This window comes from Bos taurus, chromosome 24 (assembly GCF_002263795.3).
Source record: "Bos taurus isolate L1 Dominette 01449 registration number 42190680 breed Hereford chromosome 24, ARS-UCD2.0, whole genome shotgun sequence".
In the NCBI taxonomy this organism is placed as follows: Eukaryota; Metazoa; Chordata; class Mammalia; order Artiodactyla; family Bovidae; genus Bos; species Bos taurus.
In genome coordinates this window covers 8,346,836-8,374,094 of record NC_037351.1, presented here as the reverse complement: position 1 = coordinate 8,374,094, position 27,259 = coordinate 8,346,836, and the positions used below count along the sequence as shown (strand labels likewise).

Below are 27,259 nucleotides of genomic sequence, written 5' to 3'. Positions count from 1 at the left end.
CTTGATTTCTTAGTTTTTCTGGCTCCAGAATGTAAAAGCAAATAACAAATAGAAGCCTCTCAACTAACATAGTCATTAATATTTACTACAAAGTCACATAATAAGGATTGACATTTTAATTGTAAAGTACAGATATTTCAAAATACTAGGCAATAAGGTTCAATTTACTCAATATTAGAGTGGAAATCTCTCCTGTCTTTAGGGTAGTTGAATTCCCTGTCTAACTTTCAAATGTTTTGTGTTATGGAAACCTCAAAAGTATTTTTAAAAAAATTCTTTTCCCTTAAGGTTTAGACTCATGAGTAATTTAAAGGAAATTCCATCCACATGTTATAATTTAATATGTTAGACTTCTTTTCTCTTTTCTTTATTATATTTGATGTCTGAGAACTCTCTTGAACTACTTCTTTCAAGGATCTTTTGGCAAGATTAGACTAAGTCAGAAACCAAAAATTTTCAATTTGGATTTCAACATACATCAATAATGTGTAGATTCTGTACCATGCCAAGAATTTTTCTCATTTTGAATCTAAATGCCATAAATAGAGAGTTGAAGATAAACAGTGGCATTGAAAGACATTGAAAACAATTCTGGTTAATGTTAATTCGGAGTCAGTAAATTTTCTTAATCTTAAATTGTACTTGACTTCTGAAATTTGTTAGTTTTCTTATTAATTCTTAAAATAATTTTGTGTCTTATCACTTACTATTTAACAGAAATGAATGTTCAGCAAACTATCTCAACTGCACATCTGCCTCTATTTAACCAGATCTGTCAAGTAATTTTTAAAAGTCTACTCTTTTCAAATAGGCCCTGGTCTTTTCTATCATAGCATAAACCGTGCTTAGTAAACATGTAGGATTTGGATGTAAAATATAATCTTAGTGTATATTAGTGATTATTAATTTATGGTCTTATAGTGAACATTTACTGAGAGTTTGATAGTCTCTGCAGATTCTGCAGATGCCTTATATTTTTTGAATCTGAAAAAGACTTTATAAGCATGTGAAATAAACCTCGGAAACAATAGTGAAACAGAAATTACTATCCAAAATATACTGAAAGTAACTATGATTTTCCCTTAAGTCTTTGCCCCTGTATAATCATAGCTAAAATATATTAAACAGAAAAGTGATCTGTCATGAAAGAATCATTTTCTCCAAGTACTGTTGACATTCCTAAATACACACAAAATTATAGTCCAAGCTCCTAAATACCACTATTAAAATCATGCACAAGGCAGTTAAAATATGTGCTTTCTGTATGTATAGATATGCAAAGGTACATTGTGTATACATGTACATACATGTGTATACGTACATGTATACGAACACATGTACACATGTATATACATAAACACTCACATATATGGTATATATTTTTGGAGGTGGCTTGTAAAAGCACCTTAAGGGTATTGAGGACTAAATACCTTAATTTTCTTCTCTTGAACAAGCAATTTAAAGCTACGTTGATGGCAGATATCTGAGCTCCAAAAGATAATCTTATTTTGAGACTTAGGCTGTGAGAACAGGGCTTGGAGTGTTCATGACCCAGCTTTCTTCTTCAAACAGTCCTCCTGGTGTTTAGATCTTTCTGTTACAAGTAACGTAGAAAGTGATATTGGCTGCTAAGGATTGTAGCCTTGTGGATGGTTCAATGGGTTGAAACTAAATTCTTCCCCAAAGCCCTAAGTCTTCTTAAATTAAGAGGCAATGAGATCACACACTTTTGCTGTGGTGTTTGGGTTGGGTGCTGATATTTATCCTGAACGTTTGTGAAAGAAATGATTCAATACAATGGCAATAGTGCTCAACTTTGAGATGAAAGATCTCGATTAAGTCCTGTGTCTTAGATGTATCAGGTTTTTTGATTGGTCAAGGCACTCGTACCTGCTGAACAGAACTTCCATAAGCATCATGCAAAACATACATTAGAGGTGTTTTTAAAATCATTTTACTATATATATGTATAACATGTATACATGTGTGTGTGTGTATATATATATATATATATATATATATATATATATATAGCTTCAATGCCTTTAAAATTTTAAATGCTCAGTGCAGCACATATTGAGATCCAAGGATTTAGGGAAAAACATTCCACTCACAGGTTCAAAGGCAGGAATGAGCAAGGTCTCTTTAAGGATGAGGAAGAAGGTCAGCTTAACCGGATCAAGAAAGGAAAGTGAAGAAAGTGGTAGAAATTGAGGTTTGAGAGGGAGGCTGGAGCCAGATCATGTGAAACTGAGACTGTGATTAAATGTTTTCATTTATTCTAATTGCTATAAGGAGGCAATGGTAAGTTTTAATTAGAGAGTTATACATTTATACTTAAAAATTTTAAAGGATTCTTTGGCTGCGGCATACCAGCTAGATAAAGTGTTAGCAGACATTTCAATAGTAGCAATGTTGAGAGAGGGGGTGATTGTTTTCATAAGACAGAGGCAGCAAAGGTGGAGAGAAGTGCTTGGATCTAGGAAATAATTTGAAGGAACAAGACAATAGAACTTGCTGACAACGTGTGGGTCAGAGAGAAACTAGGTTTTTGACTTGAGCTGTTGGATGGATGGTGGTACCATTTACTGTGACACTCGTGTGCATAAGTGCTAAGTCCCTTCAGTCGTGTCCTACTCTTCTCGACCCCACACACTCTCGCCCACCAAACTTCTCTGTCCAAGGGATTCTCCAGACAAGAATACTGGGGTAGATTGCCATGCCCTCCTCCAAGGGATCTTCCTGACCCAGAGATTGAAGCTGCATCTCCTGTGACTCTTGCACTGCTGGCGGATTCTTTCCCTCGGAGCCACCAGGCAGGTCCTATTGTGATGTTAATAATGGGAAAACCCCCAAATTTGCAGAGGGCTGGGGCTCAAAAGTCCAGTTTGGTCAATGTTAAGGTTGAGATAGAGATTCCCAATTAGACACCAAGTAGAGATATAGAGAAAATTTTGCACTGCATTAGTCTAGAGCTCAGGTGAAATGGAGCAATTAGAGTTAGGAATTTGATGGTCAATGGCAAAGGCGTTCTCTTTAGTGTCATCAAGCTTTGACTCTCCACTATGCAGGGAGGAGCAGCTGCTGGGGCTGCTGCTGCTAAGTCGCTTCAGTCGTGTCCGACTCTGTGCGACCCCGTAGACTGCAACCCACCCCTGTCCCTGGGATTCTCCAGGCAAGAACACTGGAGTGGGTTAGGGAGGAGCAGCAGGGACAAACAAAGGAGAACAAGTGGGAGGAAGTGCTGAATAATCAGAAGGTGGTGATAAGGAGAACAAAAGACACATGTGTTTAAAAAGCAAGGAATTTTCAATTGCTTTGAAAGTTACTGAAGTCACATTAGGCAAGGGAAAAGATGAGTATCTGACTTGGCAATTGTGATCTTGACAAGCGGGATTTCTATGGAGTAGTGTGTACAGATTTCCAGTTGAAATGGGTAGGTGAGGAAACGGGATGTGAGGAAATGAAGAGTGGAAACAAACACATGTGATAATTGTCTCTTTGGTCCTGGGGATACAGAAATAGGACACTTAATTGGTGAGGAAGGTGGTAAGGATGCAATTAGTGTGTGAAAGGGAATGATCCAACAGGGATGGAAATTTTTAGCTAGAGAGATTAATTTCAGGCTTCTGAACTTTAGAAATGTAAGATAATAAGTTTGTGTTGTTTTTCAGGCATTAAGTTTGTGGTAATTTGTCACAAGAGCAACAGAAAACTAATATACCATCTTTGTTGTTGTTGTTTAGTGGATAAGTCATGTTCGACTCTTTTGTGATGCTATGGACTGTAGCCTGCAAGGCTCCTCCCTTGCCTGGGATTTCTCAGGCAAGAATACTAAAGTGGGTTGTTTTTTCCTTCTCCAAGTGCTCTTACTGAGCCAGGGATCAAATCTGTGTTTCCTGCATTGGCAGGTGGATTCTTTACTGCTGAGCCACCTAAGAAGCCCCCAATATACCACCTTTACTGTGGTAATTATTTGCAGAATTGTCTACTACCCCTTAGCTGAACTTAAGTGTATTTTATTTGACTTCCCTGGTGGCTCAGTCAGTAAAGCGTCTGCACACAATGTGGGAGACCCAGGTTCAAACCCTGGGTTGGGAAGATCCTCTGCAGAAGGAAATGGCAACCCACTCCAGTACTCTTGCCTGGAAAATCCTGTGGATGGAGGAGCCTGGTGGGCTACAGTTCATGGGGTCACAAAGAGTCAGACATGACTGAGCAACTAAACTTTCTTTCTACATTTTATCATGGCACTGTCTAATAATTATACTGAATAAATAAATTGTGCTCAGTTGTGTCCTACTCTTTGTGGCCCCATGGACTGTAGCCCACCGGACTTCTCTGCCCATGGAATTTTCCATACAAGAACACTGGAGTGGGGTGCCATTTCCTTCTCCAATGCATGAAAGTGAAAAGTGAAAGTGAAGTCACTCAGTCGTGTCTGACCCTTAGTGACCCCATGGACTGCAGCCCACCAGGCTCCTCCATCCATGGGGTTTTCCAGGCAAGAGTACTAGAGTGGGGTGCCATTGGTCTGGTCTTTCTCTTGTCCAGAATAGAACTTAATCTTGTGCCATCTCTCCTGTATGCTCCCTATAGCATAAGACAAATCGATAGTATTGTGATTTCCTTGAGTTGGACTTTATAAGACGTTTTGTTTGAACATTCAAAAGGGCAAATTTTAATCTCTGCCACCAATATGGTCACAGATCGTCACACTGAAAATTAAATTCCAGATCATGTTTAAGAAATAGAGCCTCACGAACAATATCATGCAAGCCTTTGTGTAAATATTGTTTTGCTTTAGTAAGAAGTGTGTGCGTGTATGCTCGGTCACTTCAGTTGGGTTCGACTCTGCGGTCTTATGGACTGTAGCCTGCCAAGCTTCTCTCTCCATGGATCCTCCAGTTAAGAATACTGGAGTGGGTTGCCATGCCCTCCTCCAGGGGATCTTTCTGACCCAGGGATCGAACCTGCATCTACTGCATTTCCTGCCCTGCAGGTGGATTCTTTACCAGTAAGTCACCCGGGAAGCCCTTAGTAAGAAATAGGGTGAATGAAACAAAGTATTTGGGAATATCATGTATAGATATAGCTCACAAATATGCAGATACATTAGGACATTTCTGCTTCTGATTTCAATTTTTCCTCTTGGCTTTTTGAAGTGATATTTTAGTCAATTTGGATTATCAATGTAAAGAATATACTCGGGAAAATTGAACAGGGGTCACAAAGAGTTGGGCATGACTGAGTGATGAACAGACTAAGAATAAATATTTTTATTAAAAATTTTTATAACTGCATTTCAAAAGTAAATATGACAGCCATTTGGGTTGTATTCTCCAAATTTCATTGTTAAGCCTGTGAAAACTTGCTGGTCAGATGATGCAGAGCAATTTGGCAGCTACACACATTCCATCAAATGGATGTGAGAAAATGCTAAATCTTACTGACATGAGAAGACCTTTCTCTTGTTCACGACAAAGTGGTAACCAGATCCATGAAGAATTTCTGACTTAACCACACACATTCTTTAAGAGCAAATGGGAATGACATAAATGGCTTAGGAATTTTTCTTAGGAAATGCTTAGCAAAATTGGGATGGTTTGTGGTCTTATTCACCGCAAAAGGAACATAACTAATGGGAAATATTGATGAATTCTATATTAAAGGAAATTTAACAATTTAGATTATTAAAACAATTTTAACAAAGGAATAGCTTTTAAATAAAGAACAAACAGAAAAAAAAAAAAAAAAACACAAAACAGGAAGTCATAGGTCCTCCCAGTACCCCTTGGCTTGTCATGAAACTGATAGGAGTTATTTCATTGGTTCATTTGCTCTCACGTTATGACTTAATAATTAGAATTTTGAGTTGTTGGGTATATGCTCTTCTGGATTTTATTTTAATTTTCTAACTAATATTTATAGACACAGCCTTATAGTCCTCTACACTATTTAACGTCTATGAAGTTACACAAAATGGTATAAACATTGTTGCCGTTGTTGAGTTGCTTAGTTGTGTCTGACTCTTTGCAATTCCATGGACGGCAGCACGCCAGGCTTTCCTGTCCTTCACTGGGCAGGAGGCCCTGGAGTTTGCTCAAACTCATGTCCACCGCAATGTAAATTCCAGATTCAGTGTCACCTGCTCACCTTTAGAAGGTGGTAGTATCTTTGACATGACCAGGTTTTTGCTGTTCTTTCCAATAAAGTGTGCATCCTGTTAGCCACCTGGAGACATCTGGATATTGTGGCAAGATTATTCTTACATGAAAATAAATTCGACTGGGCTCTCTAGCTCTACTGCAGCTAATACTAATTTCAGTTTTTGGCTCAAAATCTCAACGGATATTTTGGCTTATTTAGTTGGCACTATTAAATTGGATTAGATTACATGAGAAAATTGGGGTAGTTTGTGGTTTCCTTCGCTGAAACCTTGAAATAAGCGTAAATACTAAAAAAATGCTAAGAAATTCAACAAGTGTCAGGCTTCCATACAAATAAATAGTAAGTAGCATAGATTTTATATGTATTGTTAGAAGAAATATACTTAAGCTATAAGCTCAAATCTTAGATAAAGTATCTTTCTATCTTAATATTTGTTTACAGGTGAGACATTTCATAAATATTTTAAACCAGAACTTTCTTGAACCTGATTGATGTCCCCGGTACTACAGAAGAGTAGTTAAATTATGCTCTATCCTCCAAGAAATTCTAAATTATCTGAACCTAAATTTGTGCTTGGCAGGCAGACCACTATAAAAACTTCTAGGTGATCAGCCTGCCAAACCCCAGAAATTTTATTTTTCCAAGACTCATTACAAATGATTCCTTGGTACTTTATAAAGTGGATTGTGGATTTTGGATCTTTCTTTATGTCTACAATCACATTCCAAAGAAGACTGATAAGTTTACCTGTGACCCAAAAGGTTATCTTTTAATGTGTAACAGTAATTCTTTTTTTAGCCTCTAAAAATGTGGAAAACACTGATATTGTCTGGAAATGGTAACAATAATATCAAGATGCTATGTGGAGAGATTATTCTGAAATAATTTATTTTATAAGAAATGAGGTTAATTTTTTATCATGGAGCATTATCTTAGAAACATTATTTTTCTCAAATAATTTTTCCTGAAAACCTAAAGAAAAAACATCTCATTGATATAAAACAGTGATACATGGCTTCAACAATTCTAAGGAATATAAGAAGTTAGATAGGAAGCAATGAATAGTTGGCTAAGAAAAGACAGGGCTTATCACATGAGTTCCAATTCTTAAAATAAAGATGATTTCTATTTTATCAGATAATGAAATTTAAATTCAATAATGACTTTTGGAAAATATATATATACATGTTTTAAAATGTTTACATTTTTGCTTATTTTATGCTATACTGATTTTAGAAAATAAAGTAAGCTTTATAGGCAATCTGTACATATTTATTTTATATTATTTAGTTGTCTTCTTTGTGCAAGTATTTCCTGCTTCTATATGATTCTAAAATCTTGAATTCACATCAACAAATGTAGACTTGTGTATAATTTGTATAATTTGACACTGTGTATGGATTTTTAAAAAATATTGTGGTCAACACTTGATCTATATTGATGTGATGTTATATTTGACATATAATTTGTATGTGTATGGATAATTTGACACTGTGTATGGATTTTTAAAAAACATTGTGGTCAACACTTGATCTATATTGATGTGATGTTACATTGTCATTCACTGTAATTATTTCATTTACCTCACTATCACAACTGCAGTCTTCACATTTAATATTTAGTGTTCTCTTGCAAAACACTCCTAAAAATATATTGTATTTTTCTGCTTTGACCCGTACAAATTGCATAGGTTTTCGTGCTAATCACTTGTGCATGTTTAACAGGCCACATTTTATAGTGCAATATGATGTTTTACTTTCCTGAATATTAAAAACTGGTTCTTCTTTTTCTCTTTTTATCACAGTGAATGGCATCATGTATATAGCAACAAATGTTCCTTAGCATTATCTTTAGTATCTGAATCAATCTATTTTCTCCTTGTTTATGGCTTTTGTTAACATTATCGCATGTGCATTAGAGATCCTACACTTCTTAGGAAAAAAAAAAACCCAAGACAGGTTTCATTTAGAATTCATTTCCTATAGGTTAATGGAAAGCAATAAGTATAAACAATAAAACAAAAATCTCTTTGGACGTGGTTTTGTCTGCTCTGATAAAGTAACTTCTGCCAAAAATGCTTTTATTTCTGGTCAACCTCATTCTTCTGATAACATAAGACATCGTATGAGACAGACTTTTTTCAGTACGTAGGTGTGTGTTAAATCACAATACACTGCTCATTTCTTTCAAAGAGAGCTAAAATTTGTGATGGTTAGCTTGATTGGTTGGTGTTGGTAATTAGCAAGATCCCAAGATGGCAGAAGACATGTCACTATCACGGAGGAGGCCAAAGGGAGGACCTCAGATGTAGGGCCTCAAGGGATGGGAGAGAGGCAAGCATAGGCCTATGAGCTGCTAGTTGAGGGATGGGGTGGTGGGCATGTGGGGAGAGGGGACTGGGCTCCTGCCTAGTAATTGGGTTCCACAGAGGAGATCACTGAGGCGAGGTTTGTGCAAGGAACAGACACACGAGGATGGCCGAAGCACAGAGCAGTGGACGAGGCCAGACCTTGCAGCTCCTTTAAGCAATGAGGAGGAGAATGAATTCACTCGAAACACAACATAAGGATCAGCCGACTACTTGTAGGATGGTTTAATGGGAGCTATCTGAACATAAAAATATCCAGAATGGAACTCTGCCCAACGTGTTTATGAATTAACCTAAAAGAGGATCTCACCAGAGTGGATATGGAAAGGCATTGGCCCTGGATTCAAAATTCCTTAATTCCCCAAATGGACTGACCTCTTCTCTTTTTATCTTTCATTTTTCTTTAATTTTTTCCTTAATAAAGTATAGCTGATTTATAATATTGAGTTAGTTTTAGGTACACAGCAAAGTGATTTAGTCATATGTATAGAAGTGAAGTCACTCAGTCGTGTCCGAGTCTTTGCAACCCCATGGACTGTAGCCTACTGGGCTCCTCCGTCCATGGGATTTTTCCAGGCAAGAATACTGGAGTGGGTTGCCATTTCCTTCCCCAGGGGAACTTCCTGACCCAGGGATAGAACCCGGGTCTCCCACATTGTAGGCAGACGCTTTACCGTCTGAGCCACAAGGGAAGCAGTTATATGTATACACATGTATTTTTTTCAGATTATTTTCCACTATACATTGTTATAAAATATTCAATTGTTCCCTGTGTTATACAATAAGTTTTGGTTGTTTATCTGTTTTATGTATAGTGGTTTGTATTGCTAATCCCATACTCCTAATTTATTTCTCCCCGGCTCTCTTTTCACTTGGATAACCATACGATTTTCTGTGGGTTGACTCCTGAGTGTCTGACTTGGACTGGGACCAAGTCTGACCTGCATCAGGACCCTCAGCCCTAGTTTCTTCATATCTGGGATAGAGATAATTATAGTACTGAACATTTCACTGAATAATATTCATGTTATAAAAATTGAGATTATACCCCCTTATTCCATGATATTCAGACCTTTTTTATAAATCACACATTTATCTGTTACTATCCCTAATCTTTAAGCACAGCTTTTCGCCTGCAGTGTGGGAGATCTGGGTTTGATCCCTGGCTTGGGAAGATCCCTTGGAGAAGAGAAGGCTACCTGCTCCAGTATTCTGGCCTGGAGACTCCCATGGACTACAGTCCATGGACTCACAAAGAGTCAGACACGACTGAGTGACTTTCACTTTCACTTTTCTCTTTCAAAAGAGAGGGAAGGAGGGGATTTGCTTGGCAGTCCAGTGGTTAAGGCCCCTTGCTTCCAGTACTAGGGTCATGGGTTTGATCCATGGTGGGGGAACTAAGATCCTGAATGCTGCACAATGTGGCCAATTATTTTTTTTTTTAAACTAAACCAAAATAGAGGAAAGAAACTGAAAAAATTAAATAGTACAACTGTCCACGGTGACATACGAGTAACTTGTGTAGCACTGAGGATAACAGTCACCTTGCCTGGGCTAGCCAATCGGTATGCAGTTTCCCATTTAGTAGTCACAAGAACTCAACAAGGCACATGATAATTCTGGTTTCCTTTACAAATAAGGATATGAGTCAAAGGCAATTTGTGATTTGTACACAATCACCTACCTAGAAAATGACAGTCAGAACTCGCACCAATAGACTCTGGAGTCCAATGTCTCATACATAAAACTCCTCGTGGGCAAGAAATAATGCATGTAGTAATATACTCTATACATTGTGGGCCTATCAAAGTTTATTAATATGGCTATATACTGCATTCAAAACTACTTGCAGTAATCATGGCAGCCTGATAGTTTTGAAAACAGCTTTATTGAGGTGTCACTGGTATAGAATACTGCATGTGTTTACTGTACACAATTTGATGAGCTTGGCCCTATGTGTGCACTCATGAAAGCATCATTTTCAAGATAATAAACATGTCCATCACCTCCAAGAGTTTCCTGGTGCTCCCCACTCCTTTTTTGTGTGTGTGTGGTTAAAAACTATGCAAAAATCAATATAAGAAACCAGATTCAAAAGCATTAGAATATTTTCCCATATATCAAAGGCTCTGTGCTACAAACACTGACAAATGCTTTCATAGTCATCTGAAATAAAACGTGAACATTAGGTACACATGTATAGAGAAAAATGAATGCTTTAATAAATATGCATAAGGATTACATATCTCCACTTAAACTTGCTTGAGAAACACTTTAGGATAGGAAATATTGTTCAAGTTGAAGGGCTGAATAATTAAATCCCACTCTATTTTGTTTAGTCAGATGTGAAAAAATACATAGTTAACTGACAGGTAAGATCTCCATGTACCAGAATCCAATTATCAAGTCATCAAAAAACTAGTGAGATAAAAGTTAATGAGACATTTTAAGGACATTACAATTTTATGATACTGATTTATTTTTTTAAATAGTACTGTTAACTTTAATATGTTGAAATAAATTTTCTGTCTTCATTTGGAAATTTCTACCAAAAGAAATATAGCATTATTTATATGTATAAATATATATATATATATATATATATATATATATACACACATATATATATATATACATACACAGATACCAAGGTGGTTCAGTGGTAAAGAATCCACCTGCCAATGCAGGAGAAACAGGACACAGTCTCAGGGTCAGGAAGATCCCCTGGAGAAGGAAACGGGAACCCACTCCAGTATTCTTGCCTGGAGAATCAGAGGAGCCTGGTGGGCTACAGTCCATGGTGTTGCAAAGAATCGGACACAACTGAGTGAGTGAGCATGGCACAGTACATACTTGTAATTAAGAGTTCTTTTTGTTTTTTGTTTTTTAATATTGATCTTGGTTTACTAAAGGTCCAAGAAGCTCGGTCAGTTATATTACCATTGCCTCTGAATTACAGTGAATGAAAGGAACATTTACTCCAAGTCAGCACTAATTCAAATATGATTGGACATATACTAATACTAACAAAAATATTTACCATGAATTTATATTATTATCATAAATACTATGATAAGGAGTGAATTGGTTTGGCATCTCTACAGAATACTTATTAAAATGTGTGTGTGTGTGTGTGTTTTTTTTTACTACAACTGAAAGTAATATGCATTTAATATTATATTGTCTGTTTTTTCCAGTGAATCAAAGTTTATTTTGTAACTTAATTGAGATAATGAAACCCCTTCAGTTGATTAAATAGATGGTTCATAAAAAGGAAGTTTATGATCTGTAACTATATAAAAGGAAATGAAAAAGGGAGTAACTAATGTCATGAATATGAAATGTTATCTAAGACTATTTACACCAGAAAAATCTTTGATAATAAAAATGGGTAATCTTATACAAACACAGAACTTTATGAGTTTGTAAATTAACCTGCATGTTCTGAGCATTTATTTTAAAGAAAACGTTCCACTTGCTAAATCCTCAATGTGGCTATGTTGCTATATTGAATAAGGTAATGGGTGTACATACTCATAAGAAAGGTTTGCATTTACCAATTAATTTGTCTTTGCTATTTATACTTGAAACTGTTTTTAATTCCCTTTTAAATTGCTGAGACTGTGTTCAGTGTCATCTGTGAAGCCTCTAAATTTCTGGAGAACAGCCCATCATTTCTTTAGCAGTGTTCCTTAGAGGACCCTGTAAACACCCTAGGAAGATAACATTGATTTGACACATAATGTAATACTAAATTTGATTAAAAATATTTTTATGGGCATATTATGTATTGTAAATTTAGACTATAAAGTCTTTAAGGACAAAGACTACATCTTACTCATAATATTTTATTTTTTGAACTTCTAATGATATGAGCCATGGTAAGAAATTAATTCATGTATCAGTTAGACGTCATTATGACTGCAAGTAACAGAAAACTCATCATAGCTTAAATAAATATGGGTAATCGTTCTCACGTAGCAAGGAGACTAGAGGCATGGTGTCTATGTTCCACACTGCAGCGCCATCATTACATCAGGTACTGTCTCTCCTGTTCCACCATTTTTAACATTACAGGACAGCTTTTACACTTGCTGTCTTTCTAGATCATGACTTTGTTCAGGTAGGAAGAAGGCAGAAGGAAAGCGTTCTCATTCTCATATTTTCACATTTTTCTCGCAGATTTCCCCTCACATCTCATCAGCCAGAGCCAAGTCATATGTTGCTTTAAGAGTTAAATGGGGGTCTGTCATGGAAGACTTAGACCACTCATGATTTAGCCCCTCCTGGGATGAAATAGGGTTTTACCCTTCCAGAGATCAATAGCTTCTGCCTTCTACTTGAACAAATCGTGCTTTAGTTAGCAGGGAATAGGGGACCATTGAGCAGTTAATGGCCAATGTGTGTTGCAATAAATATTACCTGAAAAGGACCGGATTTGTTAAAATGAATTATTCATGTCCCACGCTAGCCCCAATTGGGTCTCTGCGTATTTATTTGTATTTGTTCGGCAAAATAAAATGGGAGCAATTTCTGTTTCTTTGAGGATAATTACGAACGCACGAATTCCTCTATATTTTTAGTTACAGAGGAAGGAAAAACATGCAGTATTGAAAAGATGCCTTGTTTCCGTCAACTTTAGGTAGGTATTGCTCTTATCATTGCAGAGGAAATTCAAATGCAATTATGTTCTCTGTCTTTTCTTAGGCCTGAAAAGATAAACATGAATTTAGATTCCATTCATCGGTTAATCGAGGAAACACACATCTTCGGGATGCAGCAGTCGTGCGTTAGATCACCGTGCGACCTGGCGGCACCTGCCCCGGCCCGCGGGGACCCTGGCAGCTCCTGTCCATCTCCTCTCGGGCCGCAGTCTCCTGCCGCCCGCAGTGGCCGTGCTCCCTCCTGGAGTACCAGCGAGTGGGATATCCGCGCTGAGCTTCGCCTGCGGGAGCTGGAGGAGGTCAAGGCCCGCGCCGCTCAGATGGAGAAGACCATGCGGTGGTGGTCGGACTGCACCGCTAACTGGCGAGAAAAGTGGAGTAAAGTTCGAGCCGAAAGGAACAGCGCCAGGGAGGAAGGCAGGCAACTCAGAATCAAGTTAGACATGGCCGTGAAGGAGTTGAGTGCTCTGAAAAAGAAGCAGCCTTTGCCGCATCCGGCGGAGGCCACCCAGGACCGGAAGCTTCCTGGTTTCCCCGAAGTGGCCCGTGCACAGAGAGACCCATTGCAAACTGGTTCCAAAACGTGTGAGTCCATCAGAGAGTGTTTGGGAAAAAGAGAATTTCCCACCAAGGAGAACGCAAATAGTAAGGTCAGGAGAAGAATCCAGAGATTGTGTGCATATGTGAATGCTGTGTCTACTCACAAGGAGGGGCGGGAGATAGCAAAGCCAGTGGTGACTGGATTTGTTGTTTAGGCTGCTAGAACAAAGGACCACAGACTGGTGACTTTTCAGAAACAGGAATTATCTTCTCACCATTCTAGAGGCTAGAAGTCTGAGATCAAAGTGTTAGCAGGGCTGGCTTCCACTGAGGCCTTCTTCCTTGGCTAACAGACAGTCGTCTTCTCCCTGTGTTTTCACATGTTTTCCTCTGTATGTGTCTATTGTCGAAATTTCCTCCTCTTAAAAAAAATTTTTTTTTATTGAGTTATAGTTGATTTACAGTGTTGTGTAAATTTCTACTGTACAGCAAAGTGATTCAGTCATACATGTGTTGTTTTTCCTGACAATCTCTAGGTCGATCCATGTTGCTGCAGATGGAATTATTTCATTCTTTTTAATGGTTGTGTAATATTCCCTTGTATACATGTATCTTCTTTATCCATGACTCTGTCAAGGAACACGTAGGTTGCTTCCATGTCTTAGCTATTGTAAACCGTGCTGCAATGAACATTGGGGAGCATGTATCATTTGGGGCATGTTTTTCTCTGGGTATATTCACAGGAGTGGGATTGCATGGTCCTGTTGTAATTTGATAAATACTGGGCTTCCCTTCTGGTTCAGCTGGTAAAAGAATCCATCTGCAATGCAAGAGACCTGGGTTCGATCCCTGGGTTGGGAAGGTTCTCTGGAGAAGGGCAAGGCTACCCACTCTAGTATTCTGGCCTGGAGAATTCCATGGACTGTATAGTTTCATGGGGTTGCAAAGAGTTGGACTGGACTAAACGACTTTCACTTTCACTTTCTTTCGTTAACAACCCACAGAACATGCTTAAGGAAACTACGAATTCATGTTATCTCTTTAAATAGTTTACACTATTTACTGTTTATATTATTACTCCTTTCTATTTAATTCTACCTCTAAAACAAAAAAATAATATCTTGCTGTTCTATGATTCCATCTAAAATGTTAAGCTTTTCCATAATGTATAGGGTTTATGGTAGATATAATGTAGATTTCATTGTAAATTAAAACTTTTAAAACACTGTGGAGATACTTGTTTTATTAGAATAAGGTAAGACATAGAAAGGGAAAAAAAGCCTGAGAAATTATAAGTTAAACTTTGACCATATACCACTATTAGAGAATGATGAATAAATGAAAATAAAAATTTGATGTTGAATCATAACATTTTATTTCCATTCAAAAATGTTTTTTTCGTGATTTCTATATATTTAGTTTTAAAATTCAACACTAACCATTGTTTTGTATTTTTTTTTCTTTCAGGAAGCGAGTTTGATTATTGACCCATTAAAATTAAGTGAGGAGATGAAACTCAGTCTAGACTGTCCTGATTTATTCAAGAATGGCATTTCTGAAAATTGTACAGTGAGACCTGGATTAAGACTGCAGGCAATAAATCTGCCTCTGGAGAATGAAATGCCTGAAATTTCAGCTTTGCAGGGGCATTTGGATGATTTCCAAAAAGTCTTATGGAAAGAAAGGGAGTAAGTACTAATCACTATCTTCCTTAATGAAGTCTGTCTTTCAAACTTCTTAAAATTGTGAAGCCTTGTAAGCTGGCCATTTGGTAAAGTATTTTACCTATGACTAAAATATTAATTACTAATATTTAAAAATGTGTTGAATTTTACATTCATTTTTTGAATTTTGAAAAGTTATAACATGTTAGCTTTTATCTTTTTTTAAATCTTAGCCTTGTTCTCATCATCTCTGGTAGATTCACCTTTATTATATTTGAATTACTAATGTATATGGTTAAAATAGCCTGTGTATTATCTAACTTTTACAGCACTCATAGATTTCAGTGAGTCAGTAAACTTGGATACATTAATATTCATAATGGACAGCTCACAATTTTGTGAGGTATTGATTGCCAAAAAAAGATGCTGTCTTCATTGACCATTTGGGGTATAGAGGAAGGATACTGCTGCTGCTAAGTCACTTCAGTCGTGTCTGACTCTGTTGGACCCCATAGACGGCAGCCCACCAGGCTCCCCGTCCCTGGGATTCTCCAGGCAAGAACACTGGAGTGGGTTGCCATTTCCTTCTCCAATGCATGAAAGTGAAAGTGAAGTCGTTCAGTCGCGTCCGACTCTAGCGACCCCATGGACTGCAGCCCACCAGGCTCCTTCATCCATGGGATTTTCCAGGCAAGAGTACTGGAGTGGGGTGCCATTGCCTTCTCCAAGGAAGGATACTAGACTTGAGATTAGTATACCCTGATATTCATCTTGTTCTGACATACTCTGCATATGTGATATTGGATTAACCAAGAGCTGCTATTGTCAGCTTCATAAAAATATGGATAGAGATGCCTGTGTTCCAATGGTCTATTGTTTTATAACAGAACTTCCCAAATGCTGATTATTATTGAGATAGCAATCACCAGGTATTCTGCTCATGAATCTTGAGCATGAATCTGTATGGACAGTTCATCTCTTGCTACATGTGTCTTCAGCTGGGATGGCTCAAAGGATGGGGTGACTTTAGGTGTGTGGGGGTATAGTGTATCATCTGAAGCCTCACTTACTCCCAGATCTGGCAGTTGATCTTTTTTTGCTCCTCTGGGTGTTAGTTGGAACATCTTCACATAGCCTATTTGTGTGGCCACTTGGCTTCCCCGTGGCATAATGGCTTGGCTGAATGTGAACATCCGAAGGGCACAGAGAGAAATAGATGGTATTTTAATGACTTTGCTTCACAAGTCACATAGTATCACTTCTGCCCTCTGCACTGAAATCGTATGAGTATCAAACATGATGCCTAGGAAAGCAGCCTCTGATATGAATTACTCAAATCTTATGAGTATCAAACATGATGCCTAGGAAAGCAGCCTCTGATATGAATTACTCAACATGAGTTTTTTGTTGTTGTTCCCCCTAGGGTAATACCCTGGAAAATTATTAGTGTTGTGTGGAGTATTCGATGGTACTTTAAAATGTGGCCCCTAGATCTGAAAATAATTATTTTTCCATTCTCTTTTGTTATAAGATTCTTAATGGACAGAATAAAAAAAAAAACTGGGAATGTATATATAACTATATATTATGTAATGGTTTTAATTCCCCTGGTTTAAATGGATTGAAACAGTGATAAGTATGCACACGGACCTCTCACAAATACTCTAAGCTCTATAACAGTCAATCCTTTTCTGTCAGCCACAAGCCTCTCTTGAGTCCCTTTGACATTTATTCCTGCCGTGAATTCCCTTTTTCAGATTCTTTGTACCTCACCATATGCACAGATTATGATAATACAAGTATCTGTGTAGGTAATAAATATTTATTATTCTACTACCAAGTGTAAATTCTTAACAGAAGTGATCAACATTAGTAGCAAAAGAGAATAAAATTGAATTTTATGCCTGCACCCATGTACTGTGCTTAGTTGCTCCTTCACGTCTAACTCTTTGCCATCCCCTGGACTGTAGCCCACTAGGCTCCTCTGTTCATGGGGATTCTCTCTGCAAGAGTCTGCACCCATATTAACAATTAATTTACTCTGTAACTACAAGTCTCAGTCAAGTTCTAACCTCCGGGCTTCATTTCTTGAAGGATTTAACTTTTTAGTGGTTATAGACTTCTCTCCAACCCACTCGCATTACTTCACCAACATATCGTAACAGGAATAATGTGAAAATGCTGTTTCCGACGTGTAAACTCCCCAAGGTGCCAGCTTGAATGATACACCTTTGTGTCTTTACACTCTCACTTGTACACATGCCCTCATGTATACATCGTTTATGTTTTGACTTCCTGGGATAAATGAATAATTCCCACGGTAAGTAAATCCTCCAGTTCTCAGCAGCTTGTATATATAAACTGTAGACAGGCTAGAGACAATGAAGGTGGAAACGGGACTTTTGATTCCATTTTGCTTCCTTACTCTCCCTTTAAGAAATAGTCCCTCAGTGTGTATGCCCAGCAGTGGGATTGCTGGATCATAAGGCAGTTCTGTTTCCAGTTTTTTAAGGAATCTCCACACTGTTCTCCATAGTGGCTGTACTAGTTTGCATTCCCACCAACAGTGTAAGAGGGTTCCCTTTTCTCCACACCCTCTCCAGCATTTATTATTTGTAGACTTTTGGATCGCAGCCATTCTGACTGGTGTGAAATGGTACCTCATAGTGGTTTTGATTTGCATTTCTCTGATAATGAGTGATGTTGAGCATCTTTTCATGTGTTTGTTATCCCTCTGTATGTCTTCTTTGGAGAAATGTCTATTTAGTTCTTTGGCCCATTTTTTGATTGGGTCATTTATTTTTCTGGAGTTGAGCTGTAGGAGTTGCTTGTATATTTTTGAGATTAGTTGTTTGTCGGTTGCTTCATTTGCTATTATTTTCTCCCATTCTGAAGGCTGCCTTTTCACCTTGCTAATAGTTTCCTTTGATGTGCAGAAGCTTTTAAGTTTAATTAGGTCCCATTTGTTTATTTTTGCTTTTATTTCCGATATTCTGGGACATGGGTCATAGAGGATCCTGCTGTGGTGTATGTCAGAGAGTGTTTTTCCTATGTTCTCCTCTAGGAGTTTTATAGTTTCTGGTCTTACGCAGCACTGTTTATAATAGCCAGGACATGGAAGCAACCTAGATGTCCATCAGCAGATGAATGGATAAGAAAGCTGTGGTACATATACACAATGGAGTATTACTCAGCCATTAAAAAGAATACATTTGAATCAGTTCTAATGAGGTGGATGAAACTAGAGCCTATTATACAGAGTGAAGTAAGCCAGAAAGAAAAACACCAATACGGTATACTAACGTATATGTATGGAATTTAGAAAGATGGTAACAATAACCCTGTGTATGAGACAGCAAAAGAGACACTGATGTATAGAACAGTTTTATGGACTCTGTGGGAGAGGGAGAGGGTGGAAAGATTTGGGAGAATGGCATTGAAACATGTATACTATCATGTATGAAACAAGTTGTCAGTCCAGGTTCGATGCACGATACTGGATGCTTGGGGCTAGTGCACTGGGACGACCCAGAGGGATGGTATGGGGAGGGAGGAGGGAGGAGGGTTCAGGATGGGGAACACATGTATACCTGTGGCTGATTCATTTTGATATTTGGCAAAACTAATACAATATTGTAAAGTTTAAAAATAAAATAAAATTAAAAAAAAAAAAAAAGAAAAAAGAAATAGTCCCAAGAGTCCATGAATTAACATTAGCCAGCCATCCACAGAAGGAAGTTGCAGAATCTTTTTTTTTTCTTCTATATAAGAGAATGTTTCCCAAGGATATAGTACACACTGTTACAATAAATCTGTCTAATCTTTTAAATTCTTCCTCCTGGAATCTCAGTGAGTGGGTGGCTGGAGTTGAGAAGATGGGAATGTATTTTTTTCTGTGTTCCCACTTAGTGGGAAATTTCTCTTGACTAGAGTACAACAATTAACCTAGAGAACTCAGGGACTCATTGCCAACATCTCATGACTAGAACGCCCTCATCGAAAACACTTAAGTTTTTCTATTATTTGTACTCTGAGTATTGTTCAGTTTGATAAATAATCGCTCAGTATCTGGAAGTCGCTTGTGTACTGAGAACTTGTATATTTATGATGTCTTTTAAAAAATGACTTCCCAGGTAGAAATTTTGAGATGACAGAGGGAAAACTGATCCTCACATAGAATGCTGCTGCTGCTAAGTCACTTCAGTTGTGTCCTACTCTTCGACCCCATAGACAGCAGCCCACCAGGCTCCCCTGTCCCTGGGATTCCCTAGGCAAGAACACTGGAGTGGGTTGCCATCACCTTCTCCAATGCATGAAAGTGAAAAGTGGAAGTGAAGTCGCCCAGTTGTGTCCGACTCCTAGCGACCCCATGGACTGCAGCCTACCAGGCTCCTTCGTCCATGGGATTTTCCAGGCAAGAGTACTGGAGTGGGGTGCCATTGCTTTCTCCGAAGAGAAACGATGAGATGAACTATTCTGATGCAGTGTTTTAGCATTTAGAATTAGTTCTAAAGTTAAACTGCAGATGGCACCTTTATCCCGTAGAAAGTGCTGGCTTTGTGTTGATTAATCTGAGTTTTAGTCTCCCTTTTAATTTAATGTAATTAATTTATTTTTAATTGAAGGATAATTGCTTTACAGTATTGTATTGGTTTCTACTAAACATCAATATGAATCAGGCATAGGTTTACCCATGTTTCTTGATTTGTTTTCAATATAAGAAGAGTTTTGCTTTGCTTCATTAAATGTTGTGTTTTTCTGTAATAAAATTAGATTTTAAATATTGGTGAGATGGTATCCCAAGTTGAAAATGCTCCAGTGACTAGCATGAGATAGAAATATAGACATGTACACACACACACGGATGTGAATATACGTGTATCCCTCAATTAACATAATGAAAAATTTCATGCAGGTCTGGTAAAGTGCGTGTGTGCTTAGTTGTGTTCGACTCTTTGCGACCCCATGGATTCTAGCCTGCCAAACTCCTCTGTGCATGAGATTTTTCAGGCAAGAATACTGGAGTGGGTTGCCATTTTCTGCACCAGGAGATCTTCCCGACCCAGGGATTGAACCTGCATCTCCTGTGTCTCCTGCATTGCAGGTGGATTCTTTCTTTACCTGCTGAGCCATCAGGGAAAGCCCATTTTATTGTACCTTTTGATCCCATCTCTTTGCTTTGCCCACGTCCCAGCTCCTGGCATCCACCACTCTATTCTCTGTTTCTTTTATTTTTTTGATTTATTTATTTTTTTATTGAAGGATAGTTGCTTTACAGAATTTTGTTTTCTGTCAAACCTCGACATGAATCAGCCATGGTTACATATGTACATCTCTGTTTCTTTAAGTTCAACTTAGATTTAAGTCTTTGATCCATTTCAAGTTAATTTTTGTGTTTTTTTGCCTTTTTTTTTTTTTTAACTGTAAAGTATCTCTTTTGTGTTTGGGCAGTCCTATACCTATGAGAGAATCTATCTGTCTGTATAGACTCTAAAAACGCTAGTACGTTTCTACCTCAGTTCCCTTTGCAGGTAGGCTGCAGACCTTTGACATAGCCATTTGGATATTTTAGCAGAGGGCATTACTCCAAAAAGAAGAGTGGGCCAGAATCCAACCTGGTGAGGGGGGGAAGACAGTGGATGTGGTCACATCTTGTTTTCAGAGCCAAAAGTGACCTCTTGTGTCTGGTGACACCATCCTGTGACTTGAGTTGGCGGTATTGAGGTCGTGCTGTGATGTCTGTGCCTAAAAGGTGACTGCAGTATGGTGCTGGCAGGAAGACTTTCTGTGGCTTTATCTCTGGTGTTTCTGACTCTGCACGTTCCCCATTTGCTTTTCTGGCTCTCCCAGAGATTCCTTGTGCTATTAATATCCCTTTCTGCTTAAATGAGCTGATTCGGGTGTATTGTTTGTCAGTCAGGTAGTTGATACCGGGATAATGTAAGGCAACAGGCAGTGGGGGCATCTGAAGACCAGTTCTGTGACATGAGGTGGGTTTTTCTCCTGGCTGTGTGCCTCCACGCCTTGGTCTCTGACCCTCTTGGGCATCTCCGAGCTTAACAGTATTCATTAAAGTCATGGCTTTTGTAATTAAATTACCTATATATGGCTTTGACTGTTTGTTGAAAGATGCTGAAAATGAAAGATATTGAGAGATGTTACTGCTGAAAGATGTAGTTATAAATAGGACTGAATCACAAAGTGACAAATATGTTGCATATTAAAAATATATTTGTATAATTTTTTATTATTCATCATGTAATATTAACTTTAAATTTTAGACTAATGGAAACTGTATATCTAGATATTATTACAAATTAATTATTTTTGCCTGGCAAAAAAAATGATGTTTATAGGTCTCTAAGAAAATACTAAGAAACTACTGACTAGATACTTTACAATGAAATTTCACACAGGTTTCAGAAATGAATTAATATCTATTGTCGGATAGTAATATGTCAAGGATTTTATTTCTGAAAAATATTTTGATTAATCTTCTTGTCTAGATGTTTAAAATTTATGCTCACTTATTTGATCATCATGGGACAGTTAACAAAGTATCAAAAGATTTCATGGAAATATAATCACATATTCATATCTGTTTATAAAACCATTTTGGTTCATATATATTTTTAGATCATGAAATATCATATATTTTAGCAGTTTGATTTTTAAAAGTTTATATAATCATATTAAAATATTGTATTTTTTCTGAGCTTTGTCTTAGTAATTTTGTTTTTTTAAAGAATCTGTGCATAAAATATGCAATATCCTTTAAAGTAAATTAGGTTTGTTTGTTTTTCTTTTTTGCTTTCTTGTAGTTCAAATATGAAGATAGTTTAAATTCCAATTATAAATTTAAGTATAATTGTCAATTTTGAAAATCTCTCTGAAATGTAGAACAAATGGATTAGGTCAGAAAATTAAGGATTTAAAGAATGCCCTTTGTTGCGTAAATTTAAGTGCTCACTGTCCTTACGGCCTAATGCTCGAAACAGTCACAAATTTTTTTAATAAAGCTATGCTAAAAAAAATCCAAGCACCACATTGGTATTAAATAAATTTTAATGAATTGCCTGTTCTCTCACTTCTCTGACTAAATTGTACCCTTTTACATAATAAAATGTATAATTTTCTTTTACTAAAAAATAAATAATTAATTATTCTATTTATCATATTATTTTATTAAATAAGTAAATAATAGTAACTTTTAATAACTGTTAGTATTTTTATTTAAGATGCATACTTAAGAGAGAAATAATGTAGTATTTTAAATATGACTAATCTACCTTAAATAAAGAATACAAATGATTATGTATTCATTTTAATATACTTTGCAAAATTCAATTATTTTTCTTTCATGAACTGGCTTTGGTTACTTATTCTGAATCTAGATATAATCTAAATATAGTTGTATCTTTATACTATATATTTTATACATCAAACTAAGATTAAAAGTTTGACATATCATTTGAAAGGTTCTTCTTGAACTTCTTATAAAACTCTTGAGTATATAGCTACCCCAATAATTTTGATGACATTTTTGAGGATCAGCATTTATTCTACAGTAACTATAAATCATTTTCATATTAATATGAGCTTCTTTTGCTAACATTATAATCTAATTTATTAAAGTGTGATGTTGCAAGCTGATGCTGATTTCTCAACATGTGTAATTTTGAATTTATAAATTCAGACTTTTCTCAAATTTTCAAGTATTAGTTTTATATTCCAGTTATAAATATATTAATTCTCAAAATTAATTTTGAGAAAATTTGTCACTGTGCACTTCTTTACACAAATATAGTTGGTTAATATCCCTTAATAAACTTATTTTATTAAGGTTTTCCTTTTCCTTTTTGAAAATATCAATTACTGACAACATATTCTACTCATGTAATTCTAATGAATTAAAATTGTAAATACAGTGATTCTTAAACATTTTAATGAAATCATAAGCAGTACAATTTTATTATATTTTCAACTTAAATTTACAAGTTCAAGTTAATACTTACAAATATTTAAATATGCCTTATCATCTAAAACTTCAAAAGCTAAATGCCAAACATGTATGTTAATGTACAATTGACTTTTATATATTCTTTCTATATTCAACACAAAATATTAGTATTTGGAAGCTTGTTCATTGTTTCTGTACTTAGTACTATTCTTGAAATCCCAGACAGAGTTACTAAGGCAAAAATCACAGCATGGTAAGCAACTGGGGTGTCATCAGCTGGCTAAGTCTGTGTATCTGTCAGAATTTTTGGAGTCTTTTTGGGTCCTCAACTTCAACAGTTCAGGTTGAGAAAAATGAACATTTTTCTTTGTTCATTGCAATGTATTTGCTGTGTTAATAAGGGATTCCAAAATATAGTCCTATAAATGGTGCTGGTATTTTTTTTTTTACAATTGAGTCTTTTGAGGTGAAGTAAAGCCATAGCAGGGGGAGGAAATGGGAACCCACTCCAGTATTCTTGCCTAGAGAATCCCATGGACAGAGGAGCCTAGTGGGCTGCTGTCCATGGGGTCACACAGAGTCTTCTGGACACAACTGAAGTGACTTAGCATGCATGCATGCACTGGAGAAGGAAATGGCAACCCACTCCAGTGTTCTTGCCTGGAGAATCCCAGGGATGGCGGAGCCTGGTGGGCTGACGTCTATGGGGTCGCACAGAGTCAGGCGTGACTGAAGCGACTTAGCAGCAGCAGCAGAGCCATAACAAATTCTTTTACATCCCCTCATTTTATGACTTGATTCATAAACTTGAACAACTGTTTAGTTGTTTAGTTGCTTCGCTTTGCAACCCTGAGGACTGTAGCCCACCAGGCTCCTCTGTCCATGGGATTTCCCAGGTAAGAATACTGGAGTGGGTTGCCATTTCCTTCTGCAGCAGATCTTCTTGACCCAAGGATCGAACCTGTGTCTCCTGCATTGGCAAGCAGATTCTTTATCACTGAGTCACCAGGGAGCGCCCTCAGTGGGCTTCTTACCCATTGACTGCATTAAACTAATATGTTATGGCCTAGTTGTATTTTAAATTATTTTCATAGTATTGCTAGCTAGAAGATTTATAGTTCTTGTAAATATGGAAATGACATTCTATTGGTAATGTCAGGCACATTTTCTATTTCTAAGACACTGCAAGTGACAATTTTGCCATGTGTCCACCACAAAATAACATGTATCATTATTTTTCTAGCTTCTTATGTTTTACCACTGTTTTTTCCCCAGCTTTGTCCACCATCTGATCCCCAAATTAAGCCTACGTATTTTTCATTTTGTTAGTATCATTTCCTATGTCAGCTCTCTTCAGCTGCATAAAAAGATAGTTATGAGTCAGAGACTCGGAACAACAGTGTATTTTGTCCAGGTGGATGCAAGGTCAGCTGACCTCCACTGGCCCAGCTGGGCTTGGCTTCTGGGTAAGGTTGGACTCAGTTCTGCTTCCTATGTTTATTTGGGGGACAGATGTTCCTGGGGAAGCTCTTTCCACATTGATGGCTGAGGCATAAGACAAGAAGCCTAACCACACAAATTCAGTTCAGATTTCTGCAATCCGTCACTTTGGCTAATATCTCATTGTCAAAGCCCAGAATCGAGGGCTGGGGAAAGCCCTGTCCATAGAAGCAGAGGAGAGAGAATGAGTATTTTTAACAGTAATCTAGTGGTGCTAGATGCACCCACCTGACGATGCAGGAGACATAAGAGATGCAGGCTTGATTCCTGGGTGAGGAAGATCTTCTGGAGGGAGGGTATGGTAACCCATTCCAGTATTCTTGCCTAGAGAATCCCATGGACAGGGCAGCCTGGTGGGCTACAGTCCATAGGGTCTCAAAGAGCCAGACATGACTGAAGCGATTTACTATGCACCCCATACAGTCTACTACATGGATGAGGACTGGCCATTTGCAAAGGTTGACCTTTGTTAATTACAACCAGAAATAAACCATTATTTTCAGTGACTCACTCTAACAGACATGTGGGCATGGGAAAAATAATCAGTGATGAGATATTAAAGGACCAGATTTTAATTCAAGTTTTGTCACTTATTCTACAAATAGAGAAATTAATTTCAATTATTTTAACTAATTTAAAGATCCCAGGGAAATTATTAAAACAGAATTTCAAAAAATACAGTATTTTTGTATCTCCAATAAATGATTGATTACTTAAATCGTTAGGTGTGCTCCTTAGTATTCTCTGTCGTATCAAAGAATTCTTCCTATACAGTCACAATATGAAGTTGGATTAAAACCATGTTCAACTTAGAAACATATATACCTCCTTTGTAAGGAAACAATATGAATAAGAAGCATTGAAAGAAATGAATGAACAATGCAGGAGAAAGTAGGCAGAAAGTCAATTATTTGATACTGGCAAAGCCAAATTAAGTATATTTAAACTACTGTAACAGAGAAGGCAATGGCACCCCACTCCAGTACTCTTGCCTGGGAAATCCCATGGATGGAGGAGCCTGGTAGGCTGTAGTCCATGGGGTCGCGAAGAGTCGGACACAACTGAACGACTTCACTTCACATTTCACTTTCATGCGTTGGAGAAAGAGATAGCAACTCACTTCAGTGTTCTTGCCTGGAGAATCCCAGGGACAGGGGAGCCTGGTGGGCTGCCGCCTATGGGGTCGCACAGAGTCGGATACGACTGAAGCGACTTAGCGGCGGAAGCAGCAGCAAACTACTGTAAAGCCAGTTGGCAGAAAAACAAATTAAACTGACTCTTATCCAATATTTGCAATTTTTAATAAGCTAAAAGAAAGTTTTCTGTCATGACAATGATCATATATAAATATCAAAAATTAGAAAAATAGAAAATATAAAATTGAATGCATTCCTAAAATTGTTTTTAAATTGTAAGACTATTTCGCTTTTGGTTCTCTATTTAGAATGCGCTTATCTTTGGAAAAAGAGATAGAACGACTGGAATCGGCTTTGTCTGTGTGGAAATGGAAGTATGAAGAACTGAAAGAATCAAAGGCAAAAAGTCTGAAACAGGTAGGGAGGTGTACGATGTAAAGGGAGCATGAAAGTATTTTCTCTGTTCCATGTGTAACCTGGTGGGCAGAAGACTGAATAGACAGAGAAAAGGAAGTTAACAGATTGAATTCCCTCTGTAAGAGATATTTTAACTCCTGTATCAATAGTGGAATCAGTGGAATCAAGCTTGAGCCATAAGAAATCTTGTTCTACATTTTTAATGAATACATTAAAAATGAATACATTCATTTTTAATGAATATTTTAAAAATAACACACATTTTTAATGATCAACCACATGACACAATTAACTATCCAGTTCTGGCACATATGAGGAGATAGACAGCCAAAGATGCCATCATATCAGAGCATCTATAATAACCAGCTTTATCTTACTCTTTTATAAAGCTGTCTGAAAATATTCATTTATCTCAAATGTATTTAGGTTCTTTTCATATTGGCATTATAGTTATTCAGAATTAGCCATTAGCCTTTATACAATTCCTTTGTGCTTTCATCAATAAAATGCTGTCATGAATGCTTTCCATGATTTATTAATATTCATTATTTAAATAATATTGTGTGTATTCTGTGTGCTTAGACACTGTGCTAGGCCAAGTGTGTGAGATAGAATAATAAGCAGAGCAAAGGAAAGCAAAATATGGAGCAAAAGTACTGACACGCTAAATGCTCTCAAATGAATTACAGTTTAGTTCACATGTGTGCTATACATACACATATATGGTGGAGAAGACTCTTGAGAGTCCCTTGGACTGCAAGGAGACCAAACCAGTCCATCCTAAAGGAAATCAACCCTGAATACTCATTGGAAAGATTGATGCTGAAGCTGAAGCTCCA

General features: G+C 37.2%; 1 protein-coding gene across 2 annotated transcripts in view; it reads left to right on the top strand.

Moving 5' to 3' along the window:
* Positions 1–27,259, top strand: part of CCDC102B (coiled-coil domain containing 102B) — a 282,031-nt gene that overhangs the window by 28,130 nt on the left and 226,642 nt on the right. For both annotated transcript variants that reach the window (XM_059881014.1, XM_015460067.3), the window contains exons 2-4: positions 13,247–13,853; positions 15,211–15,431; positions 26,312–26,420. In XM_059881014.1, coding sequence (XP_059736997.1) covers positions 13,263–13,853; positions 15,211–15,431; positions 26,312–26,420 — 921 coding nt within the window. In that variant the 5' untranslated portion in view covers positions 13,247–13,262. The remainder of the gene's footprint in view (positions 1–13,246; positions 13,854–15,210; positions 15,432–26,311; positions 26,421–27,259) is intronic.